General features: G+C 43.1%; 1 protein-coding gene across 1 annotated transcript in view; it reads right to left on the bottom strand.

The window, feature by feature from the left end:
* Window positions 1-23,058, bottom strand: part of Adamts12 (ADAM metallopeptidase with thrombospondin type 1 motif 12) — a 253,145-nt gene extending 230,087 nt beyond the window's left edge. The window contains exons 1-2 of the mRNA XM_036207207.1: window positions 22,932-23,058; window positions 15,794-16,155 (exon numbers count right to left, since the gene is read on the bottom strand). Of these exons, the coding sequence (XP_036063100.1) occupies window positions 15,794-16,155; window positions 22,932-23,058 (489 nt within the window). The remainder of the gene's footprint in view (window positions 1-15,793; window positions 16,156-22,931) is intronic.
* Window positions 23,059-23,835: the final 777 nt, after the last annotated feature.

The following is a 23,835-nucleotide window of genomic DNA, read 5'->3' as shown; positions in this document are numbered from 1 at the left end:
GCTCCAAAACAATTTCAAATAATTGTACCATAGACTCTTTTCTATAGACTTCGTCTACACTAGTTTACCCCTCACTCTATTCCTAATACACATGTCCACACAAGCAACTCAATGGGAAAGGACTACTCGTGCAGAAAGACTTGTAATGAGCCACAGGTAGTGTGGAAGGTCTGCCTTAAGTAATCTCCTTCTGAGATTTTACCTTTGCAGAGGCTGGAGGAAAAATAAGAAAGTATTGACTGTCTCTAAGATTGATTTTAATGTCTAAATCACCTATGTTTCTTTTACAAATAAAAAATAAAGAAAAGGGACAAAAATTAAAGCAGAGGCAAGTAAGAGAACAAGAAACAAGAAAGTTAAAACACACACACACACACACACACACACACACACACACACACACACACACAAAACTGGAAATAAGGGTCCTTTCTATCCTTAAAACCTAGAAGATCCATAATAATGGTAGTAGGGGTGGGGGTATCTATCCAACAAACTGAAGGATGGAAGAGAAAACTCCAGAAAGAATGTTCTAGAAGAAAGGAAAGGAAGAGTGCTTAGGAGAAAGACAGTGGTGCCTCATGACCCAGTAAGATGACAGATGCTGTTAAATGGGACCACCTAGTATTAATTCTCTTTATCGTTGATAACATTGTTTCTCTGCTTTCCCAACAGATGTAGCTATAGAATTATGAAGGAATGTATAAATGCGAATATACAGTCTAAAAGTTGAGAGAACTAGGTTTGGTAGGAACTATTAATGCACTAATATATTAAATAAATGCTTGGAATATCTGAGGGTGGAAAATGAAAAATTCCAACGAGACATACCATTCAGTGAAGTCAGATAAAGGCATGCCTTATTCTGTGCTATTTTATGGAAAATTTCTGCGCCTGTTTGAAAGGTCTTAATAGAAAATAAGCAGACATGATTACTAAAGGAAGGCAGACAAGGCAGCCGTGGAATTAAACGATTTATGGAGACATGGAAAAGGAAACCCGGTCACACCATCTCCTGATCCTCCACTCACTTAGCTAGGCATAGAGCTAAGACGACATTTGTGAGCAGAGGCCATGGCCATGGCCCTTCCTGCCTGGCAGGTGAGCTGCCACTGGCAGCCCTGCCTACAAGGAGTGTCTGTCCATAAGGAAGTCTGGCTTGTGATTTGCCACCCCCTACTGTACCCAGACTTTGATTACCACCTTGGAAAGCCCCACGCCTGCACTCTTAAGAAAGTATTTGGAGAGCACCAGCGTTCCCCACCCTTAACCCAAGTTTAACATCAAGGCCCATCCTTGGGGCTGAGAATAAAAACAGAAACAGTGCCAGCTGTCATGGTCTGTCCCACAAAGCCTGTCCCTTCTCAACAGCTTGGACGGAGACACTAAGACGGTGCCGTTGCTTGGCACACCCACCAGATAGTTGGGAAAGAAAGAATCTAAGCAGCAGCTGTTCTGATAAAATTGGTTCACATAACAGAACAGTATGATGAGCAAAAAACAGGACTGCCCTGAGCATCCTTATTTGGTCCCTATAACCACTCTTACTTTGGTACGCAAGGTCCCAAAAGTCTTCCCAGCCTGAGTATGTATTACACACGAGTACATCATGCTCCTGTGTGTGTGCACATGCGTATACAAGTGCATCCACATGCATACAGAGGTCATAGGTCAATGTTGGATATCTTCGTGTTCTCTACCTTATGTTTTAGAGACAATGCCTTTCATTGAGCCTGTAGCTTTCCAATTCAGCTAGATTCTCTAGCCATCCATCCCCTGTGATCATCTCATCTCTACCTTTCCAGTGCCGGAATTAAAGGGTATACTACCCCATACCCATCTTTCCCATGGGTGCTGGGGATCCAAACTCCAGTCATCATGCTTGTACAGCAAGGACTTTGCCAGCTGAGCCATCTCCCCAGCCCACTGAATCTTTATCTGAATCACATTGAATTGCTATGACTCTTCTATCATGGTTTGGATTATAAATATACCTCAAAGATTCGTCTGCTGAAGGCTTTGCCTTCCATTCACCCTGACAAAAAATACCCGAGACAATCCATTTAAAGGAAGGACTCGTCATTTTAGCTAATTGTTTGGTTCATGGTCAGCTTTGGGTCTGAGGCAAGGTAGAATAGCATGGTAGAAATATAAGGTGGAAGAGGTTTCTCAGTTCAGGGTGGCTAGTAAGCAGAAAGAGAGGAAGAACCTGGCTGGCAGATACATCCTTTGAAGGCACACCTCTAGTGAGTGACCTGCTTTGTGTAGCTAGGCCCCACCCACTAAGAGTCCACTCATCTATGAAATTGTCAATGAATTAATCTGTGAATGAGGTCATGATCCAGTACCTCCTACAGACCCATGTGCAGAAGATCCAGTCCCCTGTTAAGGGTGCTCTTGGGGAGGGGGGTACATTTCTCTCTTTTTTTAATTATTTGGGGGGGGGCTCGAGAGATGGCTCAGTAGTTAAGAGCACTGACTGCTCTTCCAGAGGACCTGGGTTCAAGTCCCAGCACCCACATGGCAGCTCACAACTGTCTGTAACTCCAAGATCTGACACCCTCACACAGTCTATACACATGCAGCAAAACACCAATGCAAATAAAATAAAAAAATAAATTAAAAGTTTTTTCCCCCCACTTTACATACCAACTGCAGTTTCCCCTCCCTCCCTTTCACACTCACCCACCGTCACCCCATCCCAACCCCCATCCACTCCTCAGAGAGAATAAGGCCTCCCAAGGAGAATCAACAAAGTCTGGCATATCAAGTTGAGTCAGGACCAAGCCCCTCCCCCTGCATCAAGGCTAAGCAAAGTATTCTTCCAAAAAGCCAGTTCATGCACCTGGAATAAGTCCTGGTCTCACTGCCATGGGCCCCACAAACTGCCTAAGCCATACAACTGTCACCCACATTCAGAGGGCCTAGCTCAGTCCTATGAAGGCTCCCAGCTGTCAGTCCAGAGTCCATGAGCTCCCACTAGCTCAGGTCAACTGTCCCTGTGGGTTTCTCCATCATGATCTTGACCCCCTTGCTCATATAATTCCTCTCTTTAACTGGATTCTGGGAACTCCACCCATTGCTTAGCTGTGCATCACTGTATCTGCTTCCATCAGTTACTGGTTATAGGTTCTGTGATGACAATTAAGGTAGTCATCAAACTGATTACAGGGGAAGGCCAGTTCAGACACCCTCTCCACTATTGTTTGATTGTTTGGAGTCTTCTTTTTTTTTTTTTTTTTTTTTTTGAGCTGAGGATCAAGCCCAGGGCCTTGTGCTTGCTAGGCAAGTGCTCTTCCACTGAGCTAAATCCCCAACTCTATTGTTTGGAGTCTTAGCTGGGGTCATCCTTGTGGATTCCTGGAAATTTCCCTAGCACCAGGTTTCTCCCTAATCCATACCTAATCCCACAATGGCTCCCTCTATCAGGATATCTCTTTCCTTGCTCTTCTTCTCTGTCTCTTCCCCAACTCAACTATCCCAACCCATTTCCTCATCCCCCACTTCCCTCCTCCAACAAATGGTGCTGATATAACTGGATGTGTGGGGTGACTCATCCCTAACAGGGAAAAAAAAAATAGTTTCTGAGAGCCAACCTGGGTCTGCCTAAGGGCCTTAGCAACAGCAGCAGCTGAAACAAGATCTGGAGATGACCTGGACCAATGAGAGGCAGCCATGTCACACCAGTAGATGTATATTCATCAGACCTCCCCCAGGGTGAGGTGGAGGGTTATATAAGGCTTGCCTCTTCCTAAATAAACTGAGCTTGTTGTTTGGACATTCTTTGGAAGTCTTTGTGATTTGACACTGTGCCTACTTGGCCCCCTCCCCCAAAGGGAACAACAGCACAGAACCCTCTTACATATAGAATACTGCAAATAGATCTATATCTATTGCCACTGACAAAACTCAAGTCCAAGTGGATCCAAGACTTCAACATAAATCCAGTTACACCAAACCTGATAGAAGAGGAAGTGGGAAGTAGCCTTGAACACATTGGCACAGGAGACCACTTCCTAAATATAACACTAGTAGCACCGACACTGAAATCAACAATTAATAAATGGGACCTCCTGAAACTGAGAAGCTTCTATAAGGCAAAGGACAGTAAATAAGACAAAACGGCAGCCTACAAGATGGGAAAAGATCTTCACCAACCCCACATCTGACAGAGGGCTGATCTCCAAAATACATAAAGAACTCAAGAAACTAGACAGCAAAATACCAAATAATTCAATTTAAAATGGGGTACAGATCTAAACAGATAATGCTCAACAGAAGAATCTCAAATGACCAAAAGACATTTAAGGAATTGCTCAACATCCTTATTCATCAGGGAAATGTAAATTAAACTGACTCTGAGATAGCATCATACACATGTCAGAATGGCTAAGATCAAAAACACTGATGACAGCTTATGCTGGAAAGGATGTAGAGTAAAGGGGAACACTACTTCACTGCTTGTGGGAGTGTAAACTTGTACAGCCATTTTGGAAATCAGTATGGTGGTTTCTAAGAAAATTGGTAATCAATCTACCTCAAGACCCAGCAATACCACACTTGGGCATATATCCAAAGGATACACAATCATACCATATGGATATTAGCTCAACTATATTCATAGCAGCATTATTCATAATAGCTAGAACCTGGAAACAACCTAGATGCCCTTCAATGGAAGAGTGGATAAAGAAAATATGGTACATTTACTCAATGGAGAATTACTCATCAGTTATAAAAAAAAAAAAAAAAAAAAAAAAAAAAAGACATCATGAAATTTGCAGGCAAATGGGAAAAAAATCATCCTGGGTGAGGTAACCCAGACCCAGAAACACAAGTATGTACTCACTCATAAGTGAATATTAAATGTAAAGCAAAGGATAACCAGGTTACAATCTACAACCTCAGAGAAGCTAAGTAACAGAGAAGACCCTAAGAGGGACATGCATGGATCACCCCAAGAAGGAGAAATAGTTAAGATCTCCTGGATAAACAGGGAGTCAGAGGGGGATACCTTTCATTTCCACTCTAACAGGCTTGGTTTTCAGGGAATGCCACTACTGGGAGATGGTGGAACATTTAGGAAGCAGAACCTTGTGGAGGAAGCTAGGTCACCATCATCATACTCCCAAAAGACATTTGAAAATATCCCTTCCTGATGTTGAATATTATTGTAAGATGTGTTACATTTGTTCATGCTGTGGAACATTTGCTTTCATGATGCAAAGATATGTTGCATTCTTCTATGTTGCATTTGTTTAACTCTGTGAAGCTGTATTACTGTGCCTGTCTAAAACACCTGATTGGTCTAATAAAAAGCTAAATGGCAGAGAAAGGATAAGTGAGGCTGGCAGGCAGAGAGAATAAATAGGAGGGGAAATCTGGGAAGAGAAGAAGGATCAAGGAAAGGAGAGAGGACAATAGAGGCCAGCCACCCAGCCACACCACAAGCCATAGAGTAAGAAGGAAAGAAAGAAATATAGAATAGAAAAAGGAAAAAGCCCAGAGGCAAAAGGTAGACAGGATAATTTAAGTTAAGAAAAGCAAACAAGAAACAAGCCAATCTAGACCCTGGGCATTTATAAGTAATAAGCCTCTGTGTGTTTATTTGGGATTTGGGTGGCGGGCCACCAAAGAGTAAGAGTAAAATCAATCAACTACTCTCTCTTTGTTTCCTAGCTAGCATGGGGTAAGCAACTTTTTTCCACCATGATGTTCTATTTGGTCACAGGCTCAAAACAACAGAAATGACCAGAGAGTAAAACTTCTTTTCCTACTTAGACTGTTCATCTCAGGTCATGGCAAAGAACACCAACACAAAACCCTTCACCAGTCTGTGTTGGTTACAGCAAAGCAACGGCACCTCCTGCTGAAGTGCATAAGCATCATTGGGCTTTTAGGAAAATAATTTGCCAAAAACTGCAATCCACAAAAAGGTAAAATAAGACAACATTAGTATCTCTGGGTCAGTGGGTCAGTGTTTCTCATATATTTATACACACTGAGATTGCCTAGGAATCCTATTAACGTGTAAGTCTGATTTGGCAGGTAGGTATGAGCCAAGAATCTGCATTCCTAACTAGCTCCTGTGAGATGCTCATACTTCTGATCCATGGGCCACGGGGTAACATACATCAAAGAGGTGCTTGTATGGGGTGACATAATTAGATCTAATTCAGCTATGTCTTATGTTCCTGACCCCCAAATCCAGTGGAATTGTTCTATACAGGTTGTCTGAAAATGTCTACTCCTGTGGTACTAAAGATGACCTCCAACAAGTAACTAAAACTTGTTCTCTTAATTACACAGAACTTGGAGCTTCGTCCTCCTAGTTGCCCATTTTCCCAAACCCTTATTAATATATGTCAGTCAATGGCGACATTATGAAAAGAACTACATATTTCTAAGATTTAAGCTCCTCAAACCTATGATTTACAAGGAGGCAAAAAGAACAGAAATATCAAGGCTGGAATATTAGAAGAACACTCCAACTTCCCAGCCTTTGGTTTCTGGGATGAAAACAGCTGTGATAGTCTCTAGAGAAGAGGTGTCCATGAGAAGAGAGCCATGTCCAGCTGTAGACGAATCTATGTAAACATTTAGACAAGGCTGTTAAACCTGTAATAGGGTATTTGGCCTCCTGTGTCCCATATTAATAGAGACTTTTTCCTCAGTTCTTTCTCCAGTCCAGGAAGGACTCCTGACTCCAGGACCCAGGCAGTGGATAAAATAATGCTGCTTCTCCAAGTATAGGTATCTTGGACCTCTCCTTCCCACCTCCAGTCCATCATGATGGGAACTTAAAAGGTGAAACCAATGAATGAAAACAGTATTGAAGAAACAGAAGGGAAGTGGGGGCCCACTTGTGTGTAAGAGCCTGCTCCACAAAGCATTCACAGTGAAAGAGGAATGTCTGCTAGTCAGAGGCTCTCGGTCCAGTGTCTCATGTCTGAGTCAGCATGGGTTTGAACAGGCAACCCCAAAGGTCAGAGGTCAGGGGAAATTCCTCATCCTGAATCAGTCAGGGGATAAACAGGGCATTTGTTTTCCTTTCCCTGGAAAGGAATTATGACCTCTGACACATAGGCCACCACCACCACCCAAATGAGTTGTTCCTATAAATGAGCCCCCTTTCCCTCCCCCTGTCGTCGTGTCCCCCCCCACCACCACATTCATGACTGGGAAGCAGGCAGGAAGCCTGGAGGGGTGAGTTTTCCCACACAGCTGGCCAGTGGATGTCACTCCCCAGCTACATCTGACTTCCTCTGAAGTTCCAGAATAAGAGCTTAGAAACAGTTGCATTCTTTCTGTGTGTGGTAAAGGAACCAGCAGGGCTTTTCAGCTGGCCCAGAACTGGACTGCCTTTGAGGCTGTTCATGGCCTGAAACATCCGTCCCCTAGGGACACCATCCATCACAGGACACTGGTATTTAAATGCCACTAATCCCCACTCTTAGCAGGAACACAGCAAGAGGATACTTAACCCTTGCTTTGGGGTGAATTAGAATTGAACAAGTTTAAAGCATCCAAAATGTACCAGCATATCCTCACTAATTGAAAGCTTGTTGGTTAGAACCTGCTAGAGTCTCCCACAGCTCCATGGCCTCCTGTGTCACAGGGAAAGGAGGGCTAAATTTCTTTTCAGAGAACACATTTCATTTGTTTCCATGACAAAAACAAAACTCTTTATCTCAGAACAACTTGGCAGACAAGGAGACAAAGGCTGCTTTCCTGAGTGACTCTTGAGTAGGTATTTCAGAAGAATGTGTCACTGTCTCAGAAGCTTTGGATGATCCACAAAACGTTTTTCTACATAAAATTATACAATCTGGGCCTTTATATAACTGTTCCAAGTCATTATTTAGGAATGATCAGAAATACAGAGCTCTACACTTCAGGAAATAAACAGACTTACTCTTCACCTTGAAGTAAGTGAGATATGGGGATTAGGAACTGTGAGGTTTTCTCTAGCACATCGGAAAAGTCTATTTGGTCAACACACACACACACACACACACACACACACACACACACACCCTCTTCCTCCTCCACCTCCTCCTCACACTATTATTTGAAAATGAATGACTCGGACTTTGGAAAACATGCTCATAATGGACTATAATATCCTCAGGTAATGATCATCCCAGACCCACAAAGCTGGGACAAACACTGTGGACACAAGGGCTAATAGGGTATGACAGCAACAGTTCATTTGTGCAAACTGTAAGAAAGCACTTGGGGGAAGGATAGAAGACAATATATGTGTGTGTGTGTGCGCGTGTGTGTGTGTGTGTGTGTGTGTGTGTGTGTGTGTGTGTGCGCGCGCGCATGTGTGTGTGCATGTGTAGTCTTACTCATAATATTCTGAGTTTAATGCCTAGATTCTACAAAGAGGTAAGAGAGAATAGATTCTTGAGAATTCTCCTCTGACTTTCAAGAACACCATGGCATGAATGTACCTGTGCGCACGCGCACACACACACACACACACACATATACACACTTACATACACACACATACACACACAAAGTAAATATATAACAAAAAAAAACAACAAATTTATAAAAAAGAAGGAGGAGGAGGAGGAGAAGAAGAAGAAGAAGAAGAAGAAGAAGAAGAAGAAGAAGAAGAAGAAGAAGAAGAAGAAGAAGGAGAAAAAGTGAAAAGGAAAAACGAAATAGGCAGTGTGATTGAATTGTGGAGATGTCCTCTGTAGTTTGGGTTAGAAAAAAAAAGACTTTAAGCTAAAGGTCTGAAGATAAGAAAATAAACTAAACAGAAATTAGAGCTTGGGAGGGGGTGCCAGGTATAAAGAAGAGCATACCCAAAGCTCATGAGTCTAGGGTATGCTTGGTACATTTGAGAAGCAGAGAGAAGACATATTTCTGAAGGAGGGTATATTGGACAGAAGGCTGGCAGTGGGCAGTGCCAGACCAGAGAACACCCTGGAACCTTGAGCAAGAGATTTAGGTTTCACTCTGCTTTGATATACAACTAGCAGAAGATCTTAACAGACTAGTGTTACTGCATGCAGACATGAAGACTAGGCTGGCCATGGGAAATGGCTTCCAAGAATTAAGGGGAAAGGTTGAGGGAACTACTGAGAAGGTCAGAGCAAGGTCCAGATGACAGAAAATGACAACTGGGACAAGGGAAGGGGTTTTGAACCTCAAGACTACTGATATCTTGGGCCACCTGATCTCCTGTTGTGAAAGCACCATCCTTGGCCTCTTCTTACCTGATGGTAGAAACCATTCCCTCTTCCCCAGTCATAGCAATTAAAAAAACAAACAAACAAACAAACAAAAAAAAAAAAAAACACCTCCAGATATTACCAAATATACCCTGGAGAGCCAAACTATTCCTGCTGAGAATAAGTGGGCTGTAATGTTAGCTGTGCTGGTGACAGGAATGCAGATTCTGTACAGAGTTGACAGCAAGACAGAGTTGATGGGATTTGCTGACAAGAGCAGATGTAGAGTGTGAGAGAAAGAGAGAAGCTAATGATGAGATATCCTAAGGGGGTTGATTCGGGGCCACTGAGTGGAGGTGACAAGTATAGGGATGAGGGAACTGGAGGAGGGGAGATCAACCGGAGCATAGAGGATGTGAGATTTGGGTTCGCTATTAGGTCTCTATACAGCAAGGGGAAATTGACTGCTGGAGTGCCAAGGAGGGGTCAGGGTTGACTGCTGGACTTCAAAGGTGTGCATACATCTGTATAGAAACAGATGCAGAGATCGGCGTGATAAATGGATGATGAATATGACACTCCACAGATGAGAGATGGTGGTCATCTGAGAGACTGGAGAAGAGTAACGATAGATGAACACAAGGGGCACTTCTGCAGCTAAGTGTGTAGAAAGAAGCAAAGGACACCGACACAACTGGAGACAAACCATAATGACACAGCACTTCTAAACAAAGAGAAAACGTATTTCAATTAGCAGTAATTAACTGTGAAGTGAAGCAGAGAGACATCAGGTCTGAGGAAAACAAAAGAGAACCCACCAGCAACACAAAGTTCATTGCAAACTTTTCAAAGACAATCTTAGTGTAGTGTGCCAAGCATCTGGATAAAGACAACAACTATTCTTCATAAACCAATAAATGAACCAGAGTACTGAATATGTGTGTGTGTGTGTATAAATATATATATATATATATATATATATGAGTATATATACATATATACATTTATATGTATATGTGCACACACATGCATATATATATATATATATATATATATATATATATATACACACACACACACACACACACACACACACACACACTTTGTAGTCTGTTGGCCTTTTTCTTCTGCTGGAATCTTTTGATTTTATGGTCTTATGTACTTCTTTTGTTGCCTGTGATTTTAGTGCTGTGGATAAATAATAAAATAACATTACTATGTAGACCAATGCCAGGAAGTAATGTCAAGGCTTCAATGCTATCATTTTAATTCTCAGGTAATACACTAAATGAGTTGTTTTCTCCTCTCTTTCATATGTTCGATCCACAGTGGCTCCAAGACTTGCACTTCTCTCCATGAGATCTTTCTAGATTTTTCAGTTGAACCATGATCTTTGGTCCTCTATTCTCTACCACACTGAGATTTTTATAGTTTTCTTGGGAGGATGACACCATGTGGTGGTGAGCATGTGGAAAAAGTAACCCTGTACTTGGTATACTGCTGACAGGAACATAAGTTAGAACAATCATGAAAATGGTATGGAGATTCCTAAAAAAAAAAAAAAAAAAAAAAAAAAAAAAAAAAAAAAAAAAAAAAAAAAAAAACTAAGTATAATTACTATGTGATTCAACACTTCTGTATCTGGCTATATAGACAAGGAATTGAAATCAGGATACAGAACATTAAATATATAAAAACAATCCAAATGCCCAAACGTGGATAACACATACACCAATCATCCTTTGGTATACAAGAATCCCCTCTCTACATCCAGAGATAACAAAGTACACGATGCCCTACTCTATTACATATAGATTCTTTATAAACTAAATGCATAAATGTAGGACTAAAATGCTGAAAAAAACCTCCAATGGAATATCTTAAAGATTTAAAAAATACCATTCAAGCCCAGGAAAACTCAACACAGCAGGGATGTGATTTCTCCCCAAGATCATATACAGGTTCAGAATAATTCCTATCAAAATTTCATCGAGTTTTGGTAGACAAGATTATTCTAAAATTTCTATGGAAAGACTAAAGAACTAGAATCACTGAAACAGTTTAGAAAAGGAGACTAAAATGGAAGCAGTCAATCCACCTGACTTCAAAGCTAATTGCATAGCCACAGTAATGAAAAGTGTAGGCTATTAGAACTGAACCTAAACTTAGAACTCACTTAGAAATTTGACCGGGGGATTTTTATAAAAGCATGAAAGTAATTTAATAGAGGAAATACAGGCCGTCAATAAATGGTTCTGAAGAAATTAGGTAAATAAAGAAGGGAGGCATAAGGGAGCAGGGATAAAGGAAAAGAAAGAGACTGGGGGAAAGGAAGAGAGGAAGAAGGAGGGAGGTGAACAGGAAGGGAGGGGGAGGGAAGGAAAGGGAAAGTATCTTTGCTTAAGTATCATATATCATACTAAAAAGAATTGGAGGGATACTAAATTTAATGGAGGCAGAACCAGGCAGATCTCTGTGAGTTCAAGGCCAGCCTGGGCTACCAAGGGAGTTCCAGGAAAGGCGCAAAGCTACACAGAGAAACCCTGTCTCGAAAAACCAAAAAAATAAATAAATAAAAATTAAATTAAATTAAAATTAAAAAAACTAGGAAAACAGTTGGTTCCAATTTTAGTACACATTTGAATATAAACAAGAAAGCAAATCTCAATGTTCCAAAAGAAAAAGGAAAACCGGAGGCCAGAGATGAATGGAAGTTACAGCTGGGTGGCCCTAGGGAGACTCACGATCAGCTCTTCACCAGCAAGGGCTGGAATGTAGGCAAGAATTGACAAGCCAAGACCAGCACTTGTTTTAATAAGGCAGTATGTAAAAAAGGCTGTGACCAGGAATTAAATAACCCTTTTTGGCTAGGGAAAAAAAAATGTTTACTGACCAATATACTCAGTGCAGAAGGTATTGGTAGAAGTTAAGTGCCTCATAAAATCACAAGCCTGATTCTGTGTGGTGTGAGAGTATGAAATCTAACTTCTGTACTGTCCTTCTAGTACATAAATATGAACTGAAATACAACAGACTCATTGGGAACCAATCCCTTAAGGCACCTGCCAGCAGCAAACCCTAAACCATGCCTGCTGGGATTCTAACTTTTACTGAGGCTACGGTTGGAATATAACCCATTAAAGGATTACCTTTCTCCATTGAATGGCTTGAAATAGAACAAACCCACTAAGCTTTTCCAGCAAAACAAACTCCACTATTTCAAAGTTTATGAACATTTTGTGGAGATGGGATGATGTTCATGATTGGCAGGTAATACTCAGCTGAGGATGTGGATAACTCAGTCTGGATGTAGCTCCCAGGGTGGTGGGGACCTGAGCTATGAGAGAGGACATTAAATGAAGAAAGCTGTTCCAAGCTTTATATGAGTGATTTTCCGAGGGTCTTCCCTTTGAAGCCATATAGCCCTGCTTCAGAGCAGATTAAGAAACCTCATAGACAACTTTAAGAGGAAAAATGGAAAGGAAAGAAAAAAGCAGCCTCCTAAGTCATACACCAAAGACCACACCTGAGCAAAGAATACATGATCCCTGAGCCCTGGGTGAGAGAAGCACGTATTCTAGTTCCCATGTTGAGTTTCTGTGGCTATGATAAAACAATGGCAAAAATCAACTTGAAGAAGAAATGGTTTCCCACATCATGGCCCATCATCAGGAGAAGCCAGAGCAGGAGTTAAGAGCATGGAGGCATGCTTCAGTAACAGATACAGAGACCACGGTGAGATGATGTTGAATGGATTGGCCCTCCCATTGCTTGCTCAGGACTACCTATCCACAAGTGTCACCATAAGCAGTGGACCCAGCCCTTCCCACATCAATCAGCAATCAAAAAAAAAAAAAAAAAAAAAAAAATGCCCCCACAGAAATTCCCATAGGCTAGCCTGATGGAAACAATTCTGTAATTGAGTTTCTGTCTTCCCCTTGTATCCTCAGTTTTGTGTCAAGTTGAAGAAAACTAACTGGCACACGGTGAAAGTGTCCCATTCCCCCAAAAGGCTTCCCAAATGTGTTCAGTGCGGGATCATCCCTGTGTGAAAGAGAGGACAAATATTCCAAATGTCAGATTCTAGGCGTGTGGTCACGTAAAGTCAGATTCAACTCTATCTACTTCCTTCTGACCAGGACCATTCTAAGTGGGCATTGATGGATTTGGGTATATTAGCTTACACACTTAAAACCAGTCAGTGATGTAGCTTACCAACGGGAAAATTTTGCTTGGCTTTTGGTACCATTTTATAGTCACCCATTAATTGCTAGGTGATATGTGAGAATCTCCAAAAGAACCCCATTGGAGTATTTCTAACAAAATGATCCAGATGATTTGATTCTAAGAGTTAAAATTTTTGCCATCTTGACTACCCCTGTAGCCTCCTGTACTTAGTATGAATCTGGAATCTGACTCTGAAAATACCCACATGGTGGTTGGTATTCACTGCTCCTGGAACACTAGGAAGTTGAAAAGATCCTAGCATTCTATTCCTAAAAGAGGTAAGGCTTGGTATGCAATTTCCCTTGAAAAGGGAAAGGAAAGCAGGGGCAATTTAAAGCAGCAGTTCTTGCTGCAGGTAGCTGGTTCGAACTCCCTGGGGAGAACAGCTGCATTCCTGCTGGCCAGTACTGCTAATTAAGATTCTGTCTCCTGGTAACTTCTATTGACTGCACTCACCTGGGAAGCTTCACAAAAGACAGGTGCCTGGCTCCACTATCAAACCAATTAAATCACAGTGCCTCAGATATAAAATACCAGGCAACAACGGACACATTTCATTAATTTTGGGTTAGCACACAAAGAAATGGGTTTTATTATGATATTTTCATTCATATCGGGTGGTCCCAACATTGATCCAGAGCTCAGAACAAATGCTCCAGGCTAAGCTTCTCAGACTTCCATGAACATGAGTCACAGAGAACAGGTTAGTGATACTTTTCAAACAGGCATATCTGTGCTGTATTGGTACTTGACACGTTGCTTGGCCAAACCATGCAGATAGAGAGTTCTAAACCATGCAGAATAGGAATTCTCAGTGAAAAGCAGTAATGGGAAGATAATACAAATGCTTTCTGCAAGAATGCTGGTGTCCGAGTGATTTTGTTTGGCAAAGCTCAGAGCAACCATAACCCAACTTTCTTTATGAAGATTCTTCATGAAATCACAGGTCACCAGAGTGTGCAATCCTCTGAGCCTGTTTAATCATTGTCTCTACAGATGGCAAAAGAAGGGGAGGAGGAAGAGGAGGAGGAGGAGGAAGAAGAGGAGGAGGGTGAAGAGAAGGAGGAGGAGGAGGAGGAAGATCTACAGACAGCCCAGGTTCCCACAGGAAGTCTGATGAACAAGTACATATAGTCAGCCAGACATACAGTGTGAGTGCATGTGGCCCCTCCACTCAACTTGAGGGGAACCTCAGCTAACCTCAGCACGGTTCCTACACCATTTCCCATGCAATAGCTGGCAGAGCTGTCCCCATGGGTGCAGCTACAAGTAAAAGGGTAAAGGAATCAATCTTTTACATTCTTGCATTTATCTACCACTATTAGAGACTGAACCTGGGGCTTCAAACATAATAGCCAAGTATTCCACCATGCAACCCCACAGCCCCACAAATATATAAATATGTGTGCAGATTTTGAAAACCAAACTTTGTCACACTTTGAGAGGCAGTGTGTACTAGTGGGAATGTATACCAAAATTAACCAGCACAAGAAACCTATTCAGCACTTCCAGGCTTCCTCATGTTCCCTCAAAAAGAAAAAAAGGGGGGATGGTGGGAGAGGGACTTTAGACAAGCCACATCATCCATTCTGCATTTTTTTTAAATTAAAATAAGAGGAGAGGGAGCTGGCATTCATTGAATATAGTTATGTATTAAACACCCTCCTAAAATACACTACAACTACAGTCAGAAAACTTCTTCCATGAAAGCCAGATAGCATTTTCAGCTTTCAGAGACATATGACCCTTAGTAAGGCACTGCTCAATTCTGCTGCATGGTTTAGAAGGGGCCACAGATTTTATGTAAATAGCTGAATATGAATGTGTTTCAGTAAAACTTTATTCAAACAACAGATGGCCACGTTGTTCTCAACCCCTTCTCCGAGCCTGTTTTCTCATTGCCTCCGTTTTACAGATGAAACAAAACCAAAAGAAACAGAAGATCAACAACACCTACAGGCATTTCAGGGTCCCACAGGAAGTCTGATGACCAAGTACATCCTAACAGCCGCAGTTAGTATTCGTAACATTCTTACTCAGTCCAAATCAGAGTTTCCTAACTCAAAGCAAGAGAGAGAGTGAACCAACAGGTGACCCTGAAGCTGCCCCAAAGTGTAAAGACCAACTCAAACTCCCCTCCGGTTTTTCTGGTTTTGTTCCAAGCTGTTCCCCCTACCTCCCTGGAGCCCCCTCTACTTCCTAACCTCATTCTCTGCACCTCAGAATTGATTAGATTAGACCAGTATCCATAGTCTTCCAGTTCCTTTGGAATCCAGGATGGCCCCCACCACAGGGCTCAATTGGCATATGTCCGGTATGCACCTGTTAGCATACGGTTCTTAGGCTAAGGAAGGGGGACATGAGATACTCACCAGTCCTTGGCAGGCACTGAGGGCTGCTGTCCCAATTGTGGTGCCCTGCTGCACAACCGTGCCCCTGAGATGGCAGGGTGAGCCAGAGGAAGCCACCATCTTCACATGGGAAAGGTTCCCATATCTCTTCTCCACGACATAGCCATTGGAAAGAAATTCCCTGTTGACCGTCAGATTGAAAAACAGGTCTTTTTCTTCGTGTGAAATTCTGTAGTACACCTTGTCCTCAGAGTGGCCCGTGGATCTCTTTCTCCTGCTGCTGGAGCCAGGATGACGCAGTCCGTACGACAGAAAATGTCCGCTGGCATCTACTTGGACTGGCCCCACCACGTGATATTCTGGCAGGGCCTTGATAAAATGTTCTGCAAGAAAAGGAAATGAGCAAAATTCAGAGACCCAAGCTGAGTGTAAGCAAGACAAACACACTCCCATTTGGGGCTGAGGTTGCAGCTTGCCGATTGCAAAACCACCACTGCCTTAAAGCACAGAGAATGTTTCCCCCACACTAACACTGTCGACATGAAACTCTCTGAGCAACTAACATGTGCATAGCAGCTGTCCTCAAGGGCGCGCAGCAGTCTGAACTGACCTACAGTAGATCTTTGGGTATCAGCCATTCATTCTATCACAGTCAACTTAAGATGAGATTTGCTTTACGAGGAATACTGCCAGTGAAGAAGCAGGATCGGTGCGCCAAATAGAACATTGCCAGGGTAGGGTTCACTAATGTGATCTACAGAGCTCCACCGTTTATGACGTGGTTCTCCAGTCTTCAAGAACTCCTACTATGTCAGGTTACAAAAAATATAAACAGTGAACTCATCACACACGACCCCTGATAAACATCAACAAACTTCACACCTATGGCAGCATCAGAGGGTCCCACGATGTAGCAGGGTACTTAAGTAGACTTAGGGTTTAAAATATACTCAGTAAAAATGATAATGAAACGTCCTTGGATCTAAGGCATTGGCTCAAACAATGAAAACTGCCACTCTGGAAATGCATTTTACCGAGGCATTAATGGTTCAGTTTACTCATTAGAGCCATTATTATTTGAGAACATCAAACTACCAAGATGTACAGGGATTCTAATGGGGACAGCTGGTCCTGCAATTCACCAGAAAACTCATTTTGACTCACCCAAATTTCATCCTTTTCAAAAGAAGGAGGGGAAGAAAGAGAGGCCATGGAGAGGGCAAGGAAATGGGAACCAGGAAGAAGGGGGAGGGGAGGGGAGGGAAAGAGTGGGGAGGGGAAGGGAAAAGAAAAAGAGAAGATTCTACCTGATACTTTCTAGCGTGCACTACATTGCTCACATGGTTCCCAGGACTGTAAGGTCTTTTGCATTCTATCAGAATCTCATTTATGCTTTAAGATTAAAAAGTGAAATTCAAAGCTCTAGACATGGTGGTACTGCAGAGGCTGAAATAGAAGATCAAGAATTTGAGACTAATCTGAATTACATGGTGAGACCTTCCCTCAAAAGACAAAAGAAGAACAGAGTCCGGCTCTCCTCCATGCTAACATCCCCAGACAGCTGAAGCTCTAGTTCGTTCCTCTGAGAGCTCATTTCCCAGGATGGCTTTATTTCACACTGCCTTTTCTTTACTATATTACATATTCCAGATACTTTCAGAGGCAGGATCTCAGCATTATAGGCTGTATATCGTGTACTGACAAATCAGTGAATATCCATGTTGATGGTCTTTGAAAGAACTAGACTTGATAGAGGACAAGAAGGAGCTTTTCCTCAAAGCAAATTCCTTCAGTCCTAATTTTTTTTGACCCATTCTTCTCAGGCTTCGATGCGATATGGAGCAGAGCATGGAGAGTCCACTTTCAGGAATCAACAAAGAATCTTGATTTTTTTTTGCGGGGGGGGGGGGGGGGGGGGGGGGGGCGGGACAGGGTTTCCCTGTGTAGCTTTGCACCTTTCCTGGAACTCACTTGGTAGCACAGGCTGGCCTCGAACTCGAAGAGATCCTCCTGTCTCTGCCTCCCGAGTGTTGGGATTAAAGGCGTGTGCCACCACTGCCCGGAAGAATCTTGATTTTTAAGGGTAAAATATCCAGGCCTGTTCTAACTGCAACATTTAGGCACAAACCACATAGGGATAAATCTTATAAACAGTTTAATAAGAAGAATCTAATAATAATCTAATAAGCAACGTTTAATGAAAAATAAGAAACAAGAAAAATCCACACAGGGCTACTGATATTAATGGAAAACACACACACAATTAAGTTTTCCAAAACATGTGCAAACAAAAAACTACATACGGAACTCATTTGCAGGGTTTTCCATAAAGAGTGATGATCCCCTCCCAAAAAAATACATCAATAACTAAAAAAATAAATAAATAAAACATTTGTCAACAAACTGATGACTATAGTGTTCTATGAACTGAGGAATATAACTGACTCGCCCCTCACACATTTACCTCCCATTCACTCCTCCAGAAATGTCTGGACCAATCCAAGGTTGGCACTTTCCTGCCCTTCCACATTCAGATGCCAGTTAAGAGCAGGGCAGCCAGGTAGGATGGTGCAGATATAGTTAGCTTCTGCAGCACTGTCTCCCATTGCTCTGAACTACTGTTACTTCAAGAGAGGCTGGAACACTGGAGGGACACCATGGGGGGAAAAAAAAGTCCCCCTCAGCTGGGTGAGTGCTGAGATACGGTTACTCTAAAGATGCTGTAACCACTTTTCTTCAAAGAAGTTCTCTGGGGGAGGGGCCCTAGCGAGACAACTGGTCAGGAAAGTGCATGAAGATTCAAGTTCAACCCCAGCATCCATGTAAAAGTGCAGGTACGGCGGTGTCCATTAACAGTCCGAACACTGGGGAGGAAGGGATCTGAAGATCCTTCTGGTTCCTTTGGAAACCTTAAGTGATGAGTTCTGGCCCAAGAAAAGATGCTGCTGTGAGTTAGATAAACCTCTTTTCTGGATATATCAGCCAGCTCAGGTAATTTGTGATAGAAACAGAAAATGCACTAACACATTTTTCTTGGCTTCTACTCTCATCTCAGATAAAAAGAGGTTTGGACTCATACCTGTGAAATCTGAGCTCAGAGCTCCCCTCTGCACTCCATCCTTACTGTCTCTGGCAGGTCCACTACAGACCAAATACCACTTGGGATCATTAAGACTGGGGGAAGGGCAGGAGAGTGAGACAGTATAACTAGATCACAGCCTGCATAGGCATTTGTGGAAATGACAAGCCTTGATTAAAATTAGATTTGAAAGCCTAAACCACAAGCTTCAGTTACTTGCAACTATAGTAAAGAGGCTTCATGAGATGCTCTAAGAGCAGCCCATGGGTAAGCAGCATTTCGAAAAGACAAAACCAACACCAAGCAATCATTTGCCTTCAGTGTAGGAAGAAAAGTGGAGTGTGAGAGACCGTTGATCTGTTCCCGTGAAGTTTAGGTTAGATTATACATCATGGTTTAGGTTAGATCTGTATATCTGTATATCGTGGTTTAGGTTAGATCTATATATCGTGGTTTAGGTTAGATCTATATATCATGGTTTAGGTTAGATCTATATATCATGGTTTAGGTTAGATCTGTATATCGTGGTTTAGGTTAGATCTATATATCGTGGTTTAGGTTAGATCTATATATCATGGTTTAGGTTAGATCTATATATCATGGTTTAGGGAACTAACAGATGAGTCAGTGCATTGTCTCTGCTCAGCAGCCATGCTCCTCTTTCTGTGCAATTCCAATTTTTGTGGAAATTCTGCTAAACAGGAATCTATATTCATATATCTCAATTATTTCTATTATTAGTAGCTGAGTATCTTAGACTCTTTATTTATTTAAAAAGTTGTTACAAGTCCTGTAATAGAGGTTTGTTTCCATAATTATCTTCCACAGGTCGTTCTCACTGCACAACTATTTTATTAAAGAAATCAATAAAATTGATTGGCTTTTTTAAAAGAAAAGGCTAGCTTTATTAAATAATATATCTACTGACCAGATAATTTATTATAAATAACACAAAAATGACATATAATAACACAAAATGACATAGTTGTGAATCTCTTCCTACAATTAAAAAAAAAAAACTAGAATAATTTCCACATAGCAGAAACAAAAGATAATAGATTTTCTCCATGCTCTTCTATAAGCCTGTGTAGTCAGAGCCCATCTCTAAAATGAGATAAAGTACATGCCCTGCAGATGTCACAGAGTCACCAAGAGCAAAAGGCAACATGGAAGTGACCAGTGCCTTGTAGACAGCATGGGTGGTTTTCGAACTACAATGGCCTGCTTTCTGGTTTTCTCACTCTATAATGTCACAAGAGCCACAATTAACTTTGAATTTTGATCTTTTCTGGGATTAGAGATATTGGGAGTGTTTCTCTTACCATGCTGGGCAGCAGTAGTAAGATAGAGATGGCAGCCAGCCACATGGTCACAACAGTGGCCTCCCATGCTCTACAGAATCATGCTGCTAAGCTGTGGTGTTGTGTAAGTTGAGTGTGTCAAGGGGCATTTTAGGCAACAGTATTTGCAACTTCTGATAGACTATTGGCAAGTAACCACATCACTTGTCAGGAAGTGTCTGTACAGAAAAAGCTAAATTCGGGGGACCATTGTTGGATACAGAGGAGAGGAAGCATGTTGTATGCAAAGCCAGGTATCCTTCAAATTTTGATATTTGGTTTGCACAGAATCATGGTTTTAGTTCTGGGCTATCAATCAAGAAAGCCTGGAGAGGCATAACACATCTTTTCACCAACTGACTGATGTAGGAAGAGGGCTCTGCAGAATTAGCCCAATCTGTCGTGGAAAGGATTAGATTTGTCACCATACTCTTTCTGGGGACCAAAACCTTCAATATTTATGTCTGTGGTGCTGGGAATGGAACCCAGGGTCTGGCACATGCTAAGCAAGTGCCCTGGGGCTGAACTGCACCCAGCCCAGAACTAAAACCATGATTCTGTGCAAACCTGAGAACTGGAAAGGATGTGCAAGGCTAACTAGTGTGTAGACTCCTTTCCAGCTGCCCCACGGCTCTCTTCACCACCCTGGCTCAGTAGTATTCCCTAAGTGTTCAATACCTACATGCAAATCCAATCAATTGGTGAAAATGAGGATGGGTGGGATCATCTCTGAGTTTGCAACTCTGAATATTTGGAATTTGGGTGCTATTCTCCTTCCTCTCCTCTCCTTTTTATCTCCTCCTCTATTGTTCTCCTCTCCTCTCCCCTCTTCTTTCTTCTCTCCTATCTCTCCTCTCCCCTCCTCTCCCCTTGCCTCCTCTTTTGCTCTCTCCCCTCCCCTTTTCTTCCCTCCCCATCTCTCCCCTCCTCTATTGTTCTTCTCCCTCTTTCCCTCAGTTCTAATGGAAACTCACTAAGAAATGTCTTCTCAGAAAAGATCAATGCTTTTAAAAACTGAAAGTATTTTTAAATCCAAATATATTTGCATCATTAATACGCTTAGTGAACTTTAGAACTACTTCTGAATATCAAATATTCTCATCATATCCCAAAAAGGTCACTAGGGAAAAGAGTCATATCTCACTTTCCAGAGGAACAAGACTGGCCCAGCAGTGTCTGCTCTACACCACGATAAATTTTCCCTTACAAACATGCGAAGCAAGCAGAATTGGAAAACTAACCCAGGAGAATGTCTTTGAAGGAAATTATCTCCGCATGCCCTGGGAAGTGCTGGCGGGGCTTTGTTTGTGCTACCCCAGAATAGGGACCTTTCACAAAGGCCCTGTTTTTCAAAGAACAACAAAAGCTGCTATTTTAAACTTGGGGGCTTGAGATTGTATCTGGAACGTTTACACAAGCAAGTGCTGGCTGATTGACATCCAACCCCAGTGTTTGCCCACTCTGGCTTCCAAGTCAAGCAAAGGGAGGGGAGGGATTTGCATCTGGTTGCTCTCTAAGCCGCCCCAGAGGAATTCTCCAGCAGCATTTGACTTTGCAACGTGGGCAGAAAACACTGTCTAGCAATACCTTAAACATGGACAAGTGCATGCGCGCGCGTGTGTGTGTGTGTGTGTGTGTGTGTGTGTGTACGTGTGCGTGTGTGTGTGTGTGTGTGTGTGTATCCCTGCTACTGATGTCAGCATGGCTGCATGACTTTGAGTCAGGACACCTGGTTCAAAACCGTGTTTCACAAGGTCTCCATGTTCCAGCTTCCCCATTTGTAAACCAGCCATGGTAGCCATAGCACCTGAACTCCAGAAGGGTCTTGTCAGTAGTGGGAGGGGCTAACAGGCCATCTCCGCTGGGACACTGCCCCCCCATAGCCCCCCCCCCCCCCCCCCCCCCCCCGCGCGGCGCTCAGCAATACCACAGCAGTCCTCTCTGAATAGGAAACTCTTCAAAGTTCAATAAAAAACAGAAGCAACATCATCACTTTGCCCTGGGCATTAGGCCTAAAATAACAGTAATAATAGTAATATCATTGTTAATAATATTAGTAGTTATTATTATTATTATTATTATTATTATTATTATTATTATTAACCACCAACTGCAAACTCTCTTCACAGTCCCCCAGTGCTTTCTCTCAGAACACACACGGATCACAAAATTTAGAAAGAGAAAAGTCCTACAAAGCGGGACGGAGAAACTCGAGTCCCCAGGACGTAAATTTCTCCCCAATAGGGATGTCATTTGAAAAAAACAAAACTCTAAATCTTTCCAGGAAACCCAAACACAGCCAAGTGTGCTCAGCAGGGGGCCGGAATGAAATTTCTACCTTCCAGATCCGGCGTTGAAAATTGAGGGAACATTGCTAGGACTGCCTGCGACCAGCTGGGTCTCTTTAATAAAAATAAATTTCCATGTTAGAATCTGGGATGGGGGGGGGGGGGGGCTGGAACCAGGGGGGGGGGGGGCGGGCGGTGCTGGTCCGGGGAGCCCGCTCTTGCTCTTGGGTCTTTCAAAGCAAAGGTGTCTGTCACCCCTCAGTGGGCAGGGAAATACACGTAAGCCCCAGGTCAGAAGCAAGTCGGAGACGGAGCCCACAACCCAGTTTTCCTTAGACAGGCCAGAAGGCTCAGAGTTCTGCCCTGACTGCTGGGGGAAGGGGTAGCGGACAGACCAAGTTCCACTACCCTACCACCACGGCTTGAAAAAGAAAGAAAGAAAAGCCACTGACCTTGCCTCGGGTCTGGGAAGCGAACCGGGACGGGCTGAGCTTGTCTCCCATGGCAAAAAGCCCCAAAGCTAAGAAGCTGAGCCACCATCAAGGGCTTTGCCAGCCAGCTCCTCTGAGCACACGGCATGGTTCAGTTGGGGGGGGGGGGGGAGGAGAAGAAAAGTCAAAAAAAGTTTTAGCTCTCAGCTGCAGATACCGAGTCCTCGCCTGTGGCCGCGCAGGAAGCGGCTACGGGGCATGGTCCAGGCGTGGGAAGGGAGCGGCCAGCAAGCTGCCCGCGGAGCTCTGTGGCTTTTTAAAGCAGAAGGGGGCCGGAGAGCTTGTATTCTCTCCCTTTCCTGAAGGGTAGTGAATGAGCTGAGAGCTTCTACTTTCTGCAGGCCAGAGCGTGGCCTGGGTCCGAGCCAAGGGGCGCAGCCCACTCCAGATCCCCACCCCTCTGCTTTCCCCACCCGCCAGGCCTCCAGCCAGCAAGCACATCTTCCTTAGGGACGCCCTCCTCCCTCAAGCTCCTCCCTCCAGGCTCTGAGCCTGAGCCCTCGGGCCAAATAGGGGAGACCCCAGACAGCTGTCTGGGAAGGCACTAGAGTAAGAGCCAGTCAGAGGCTCCTAAGGTACTCAACCCCAGCCCCCCCCCCCCCCCAACACACACACGGATTGAAATGTACGCATAAATAGTGAGCTATGGGCCAGAGAGGACCCCCCCCTCTTCTCAGCTCCTCCCAGACCCTGAACTTACCCTATTCTGTCAAAACTCCCACCCACTAGCAACCCGCTGGGATTTTTCTTCCAGTGTAGGCTAAGATTTCCACTTAACAATTAATAGGCAATTTTTCTCTTCGCCAAGTCACACAGGAAATGATTCAAGCTAATGTGCTACCTTGACCCCAAACAAGTCTCTTCA

The sequence above is a fragment of the Onychomys torridus genome, chromosome 15 (assembly GCF_903995425.1).
Source record: "Onychomys torridus chromosome 15, mOncTor1.1, whole genome shotgun sequence".
NCBI lineage: Eukaryota > Metazoa > Chordata > Mammalia > Rodentia > Cricetidae > Onychomys > Onychomys torridus.
The sequence above is the reverse complement of the archived record's forward strand: the minus strand, read 5'-3'. Positions and strand labels throughout refer to the sequence as shown.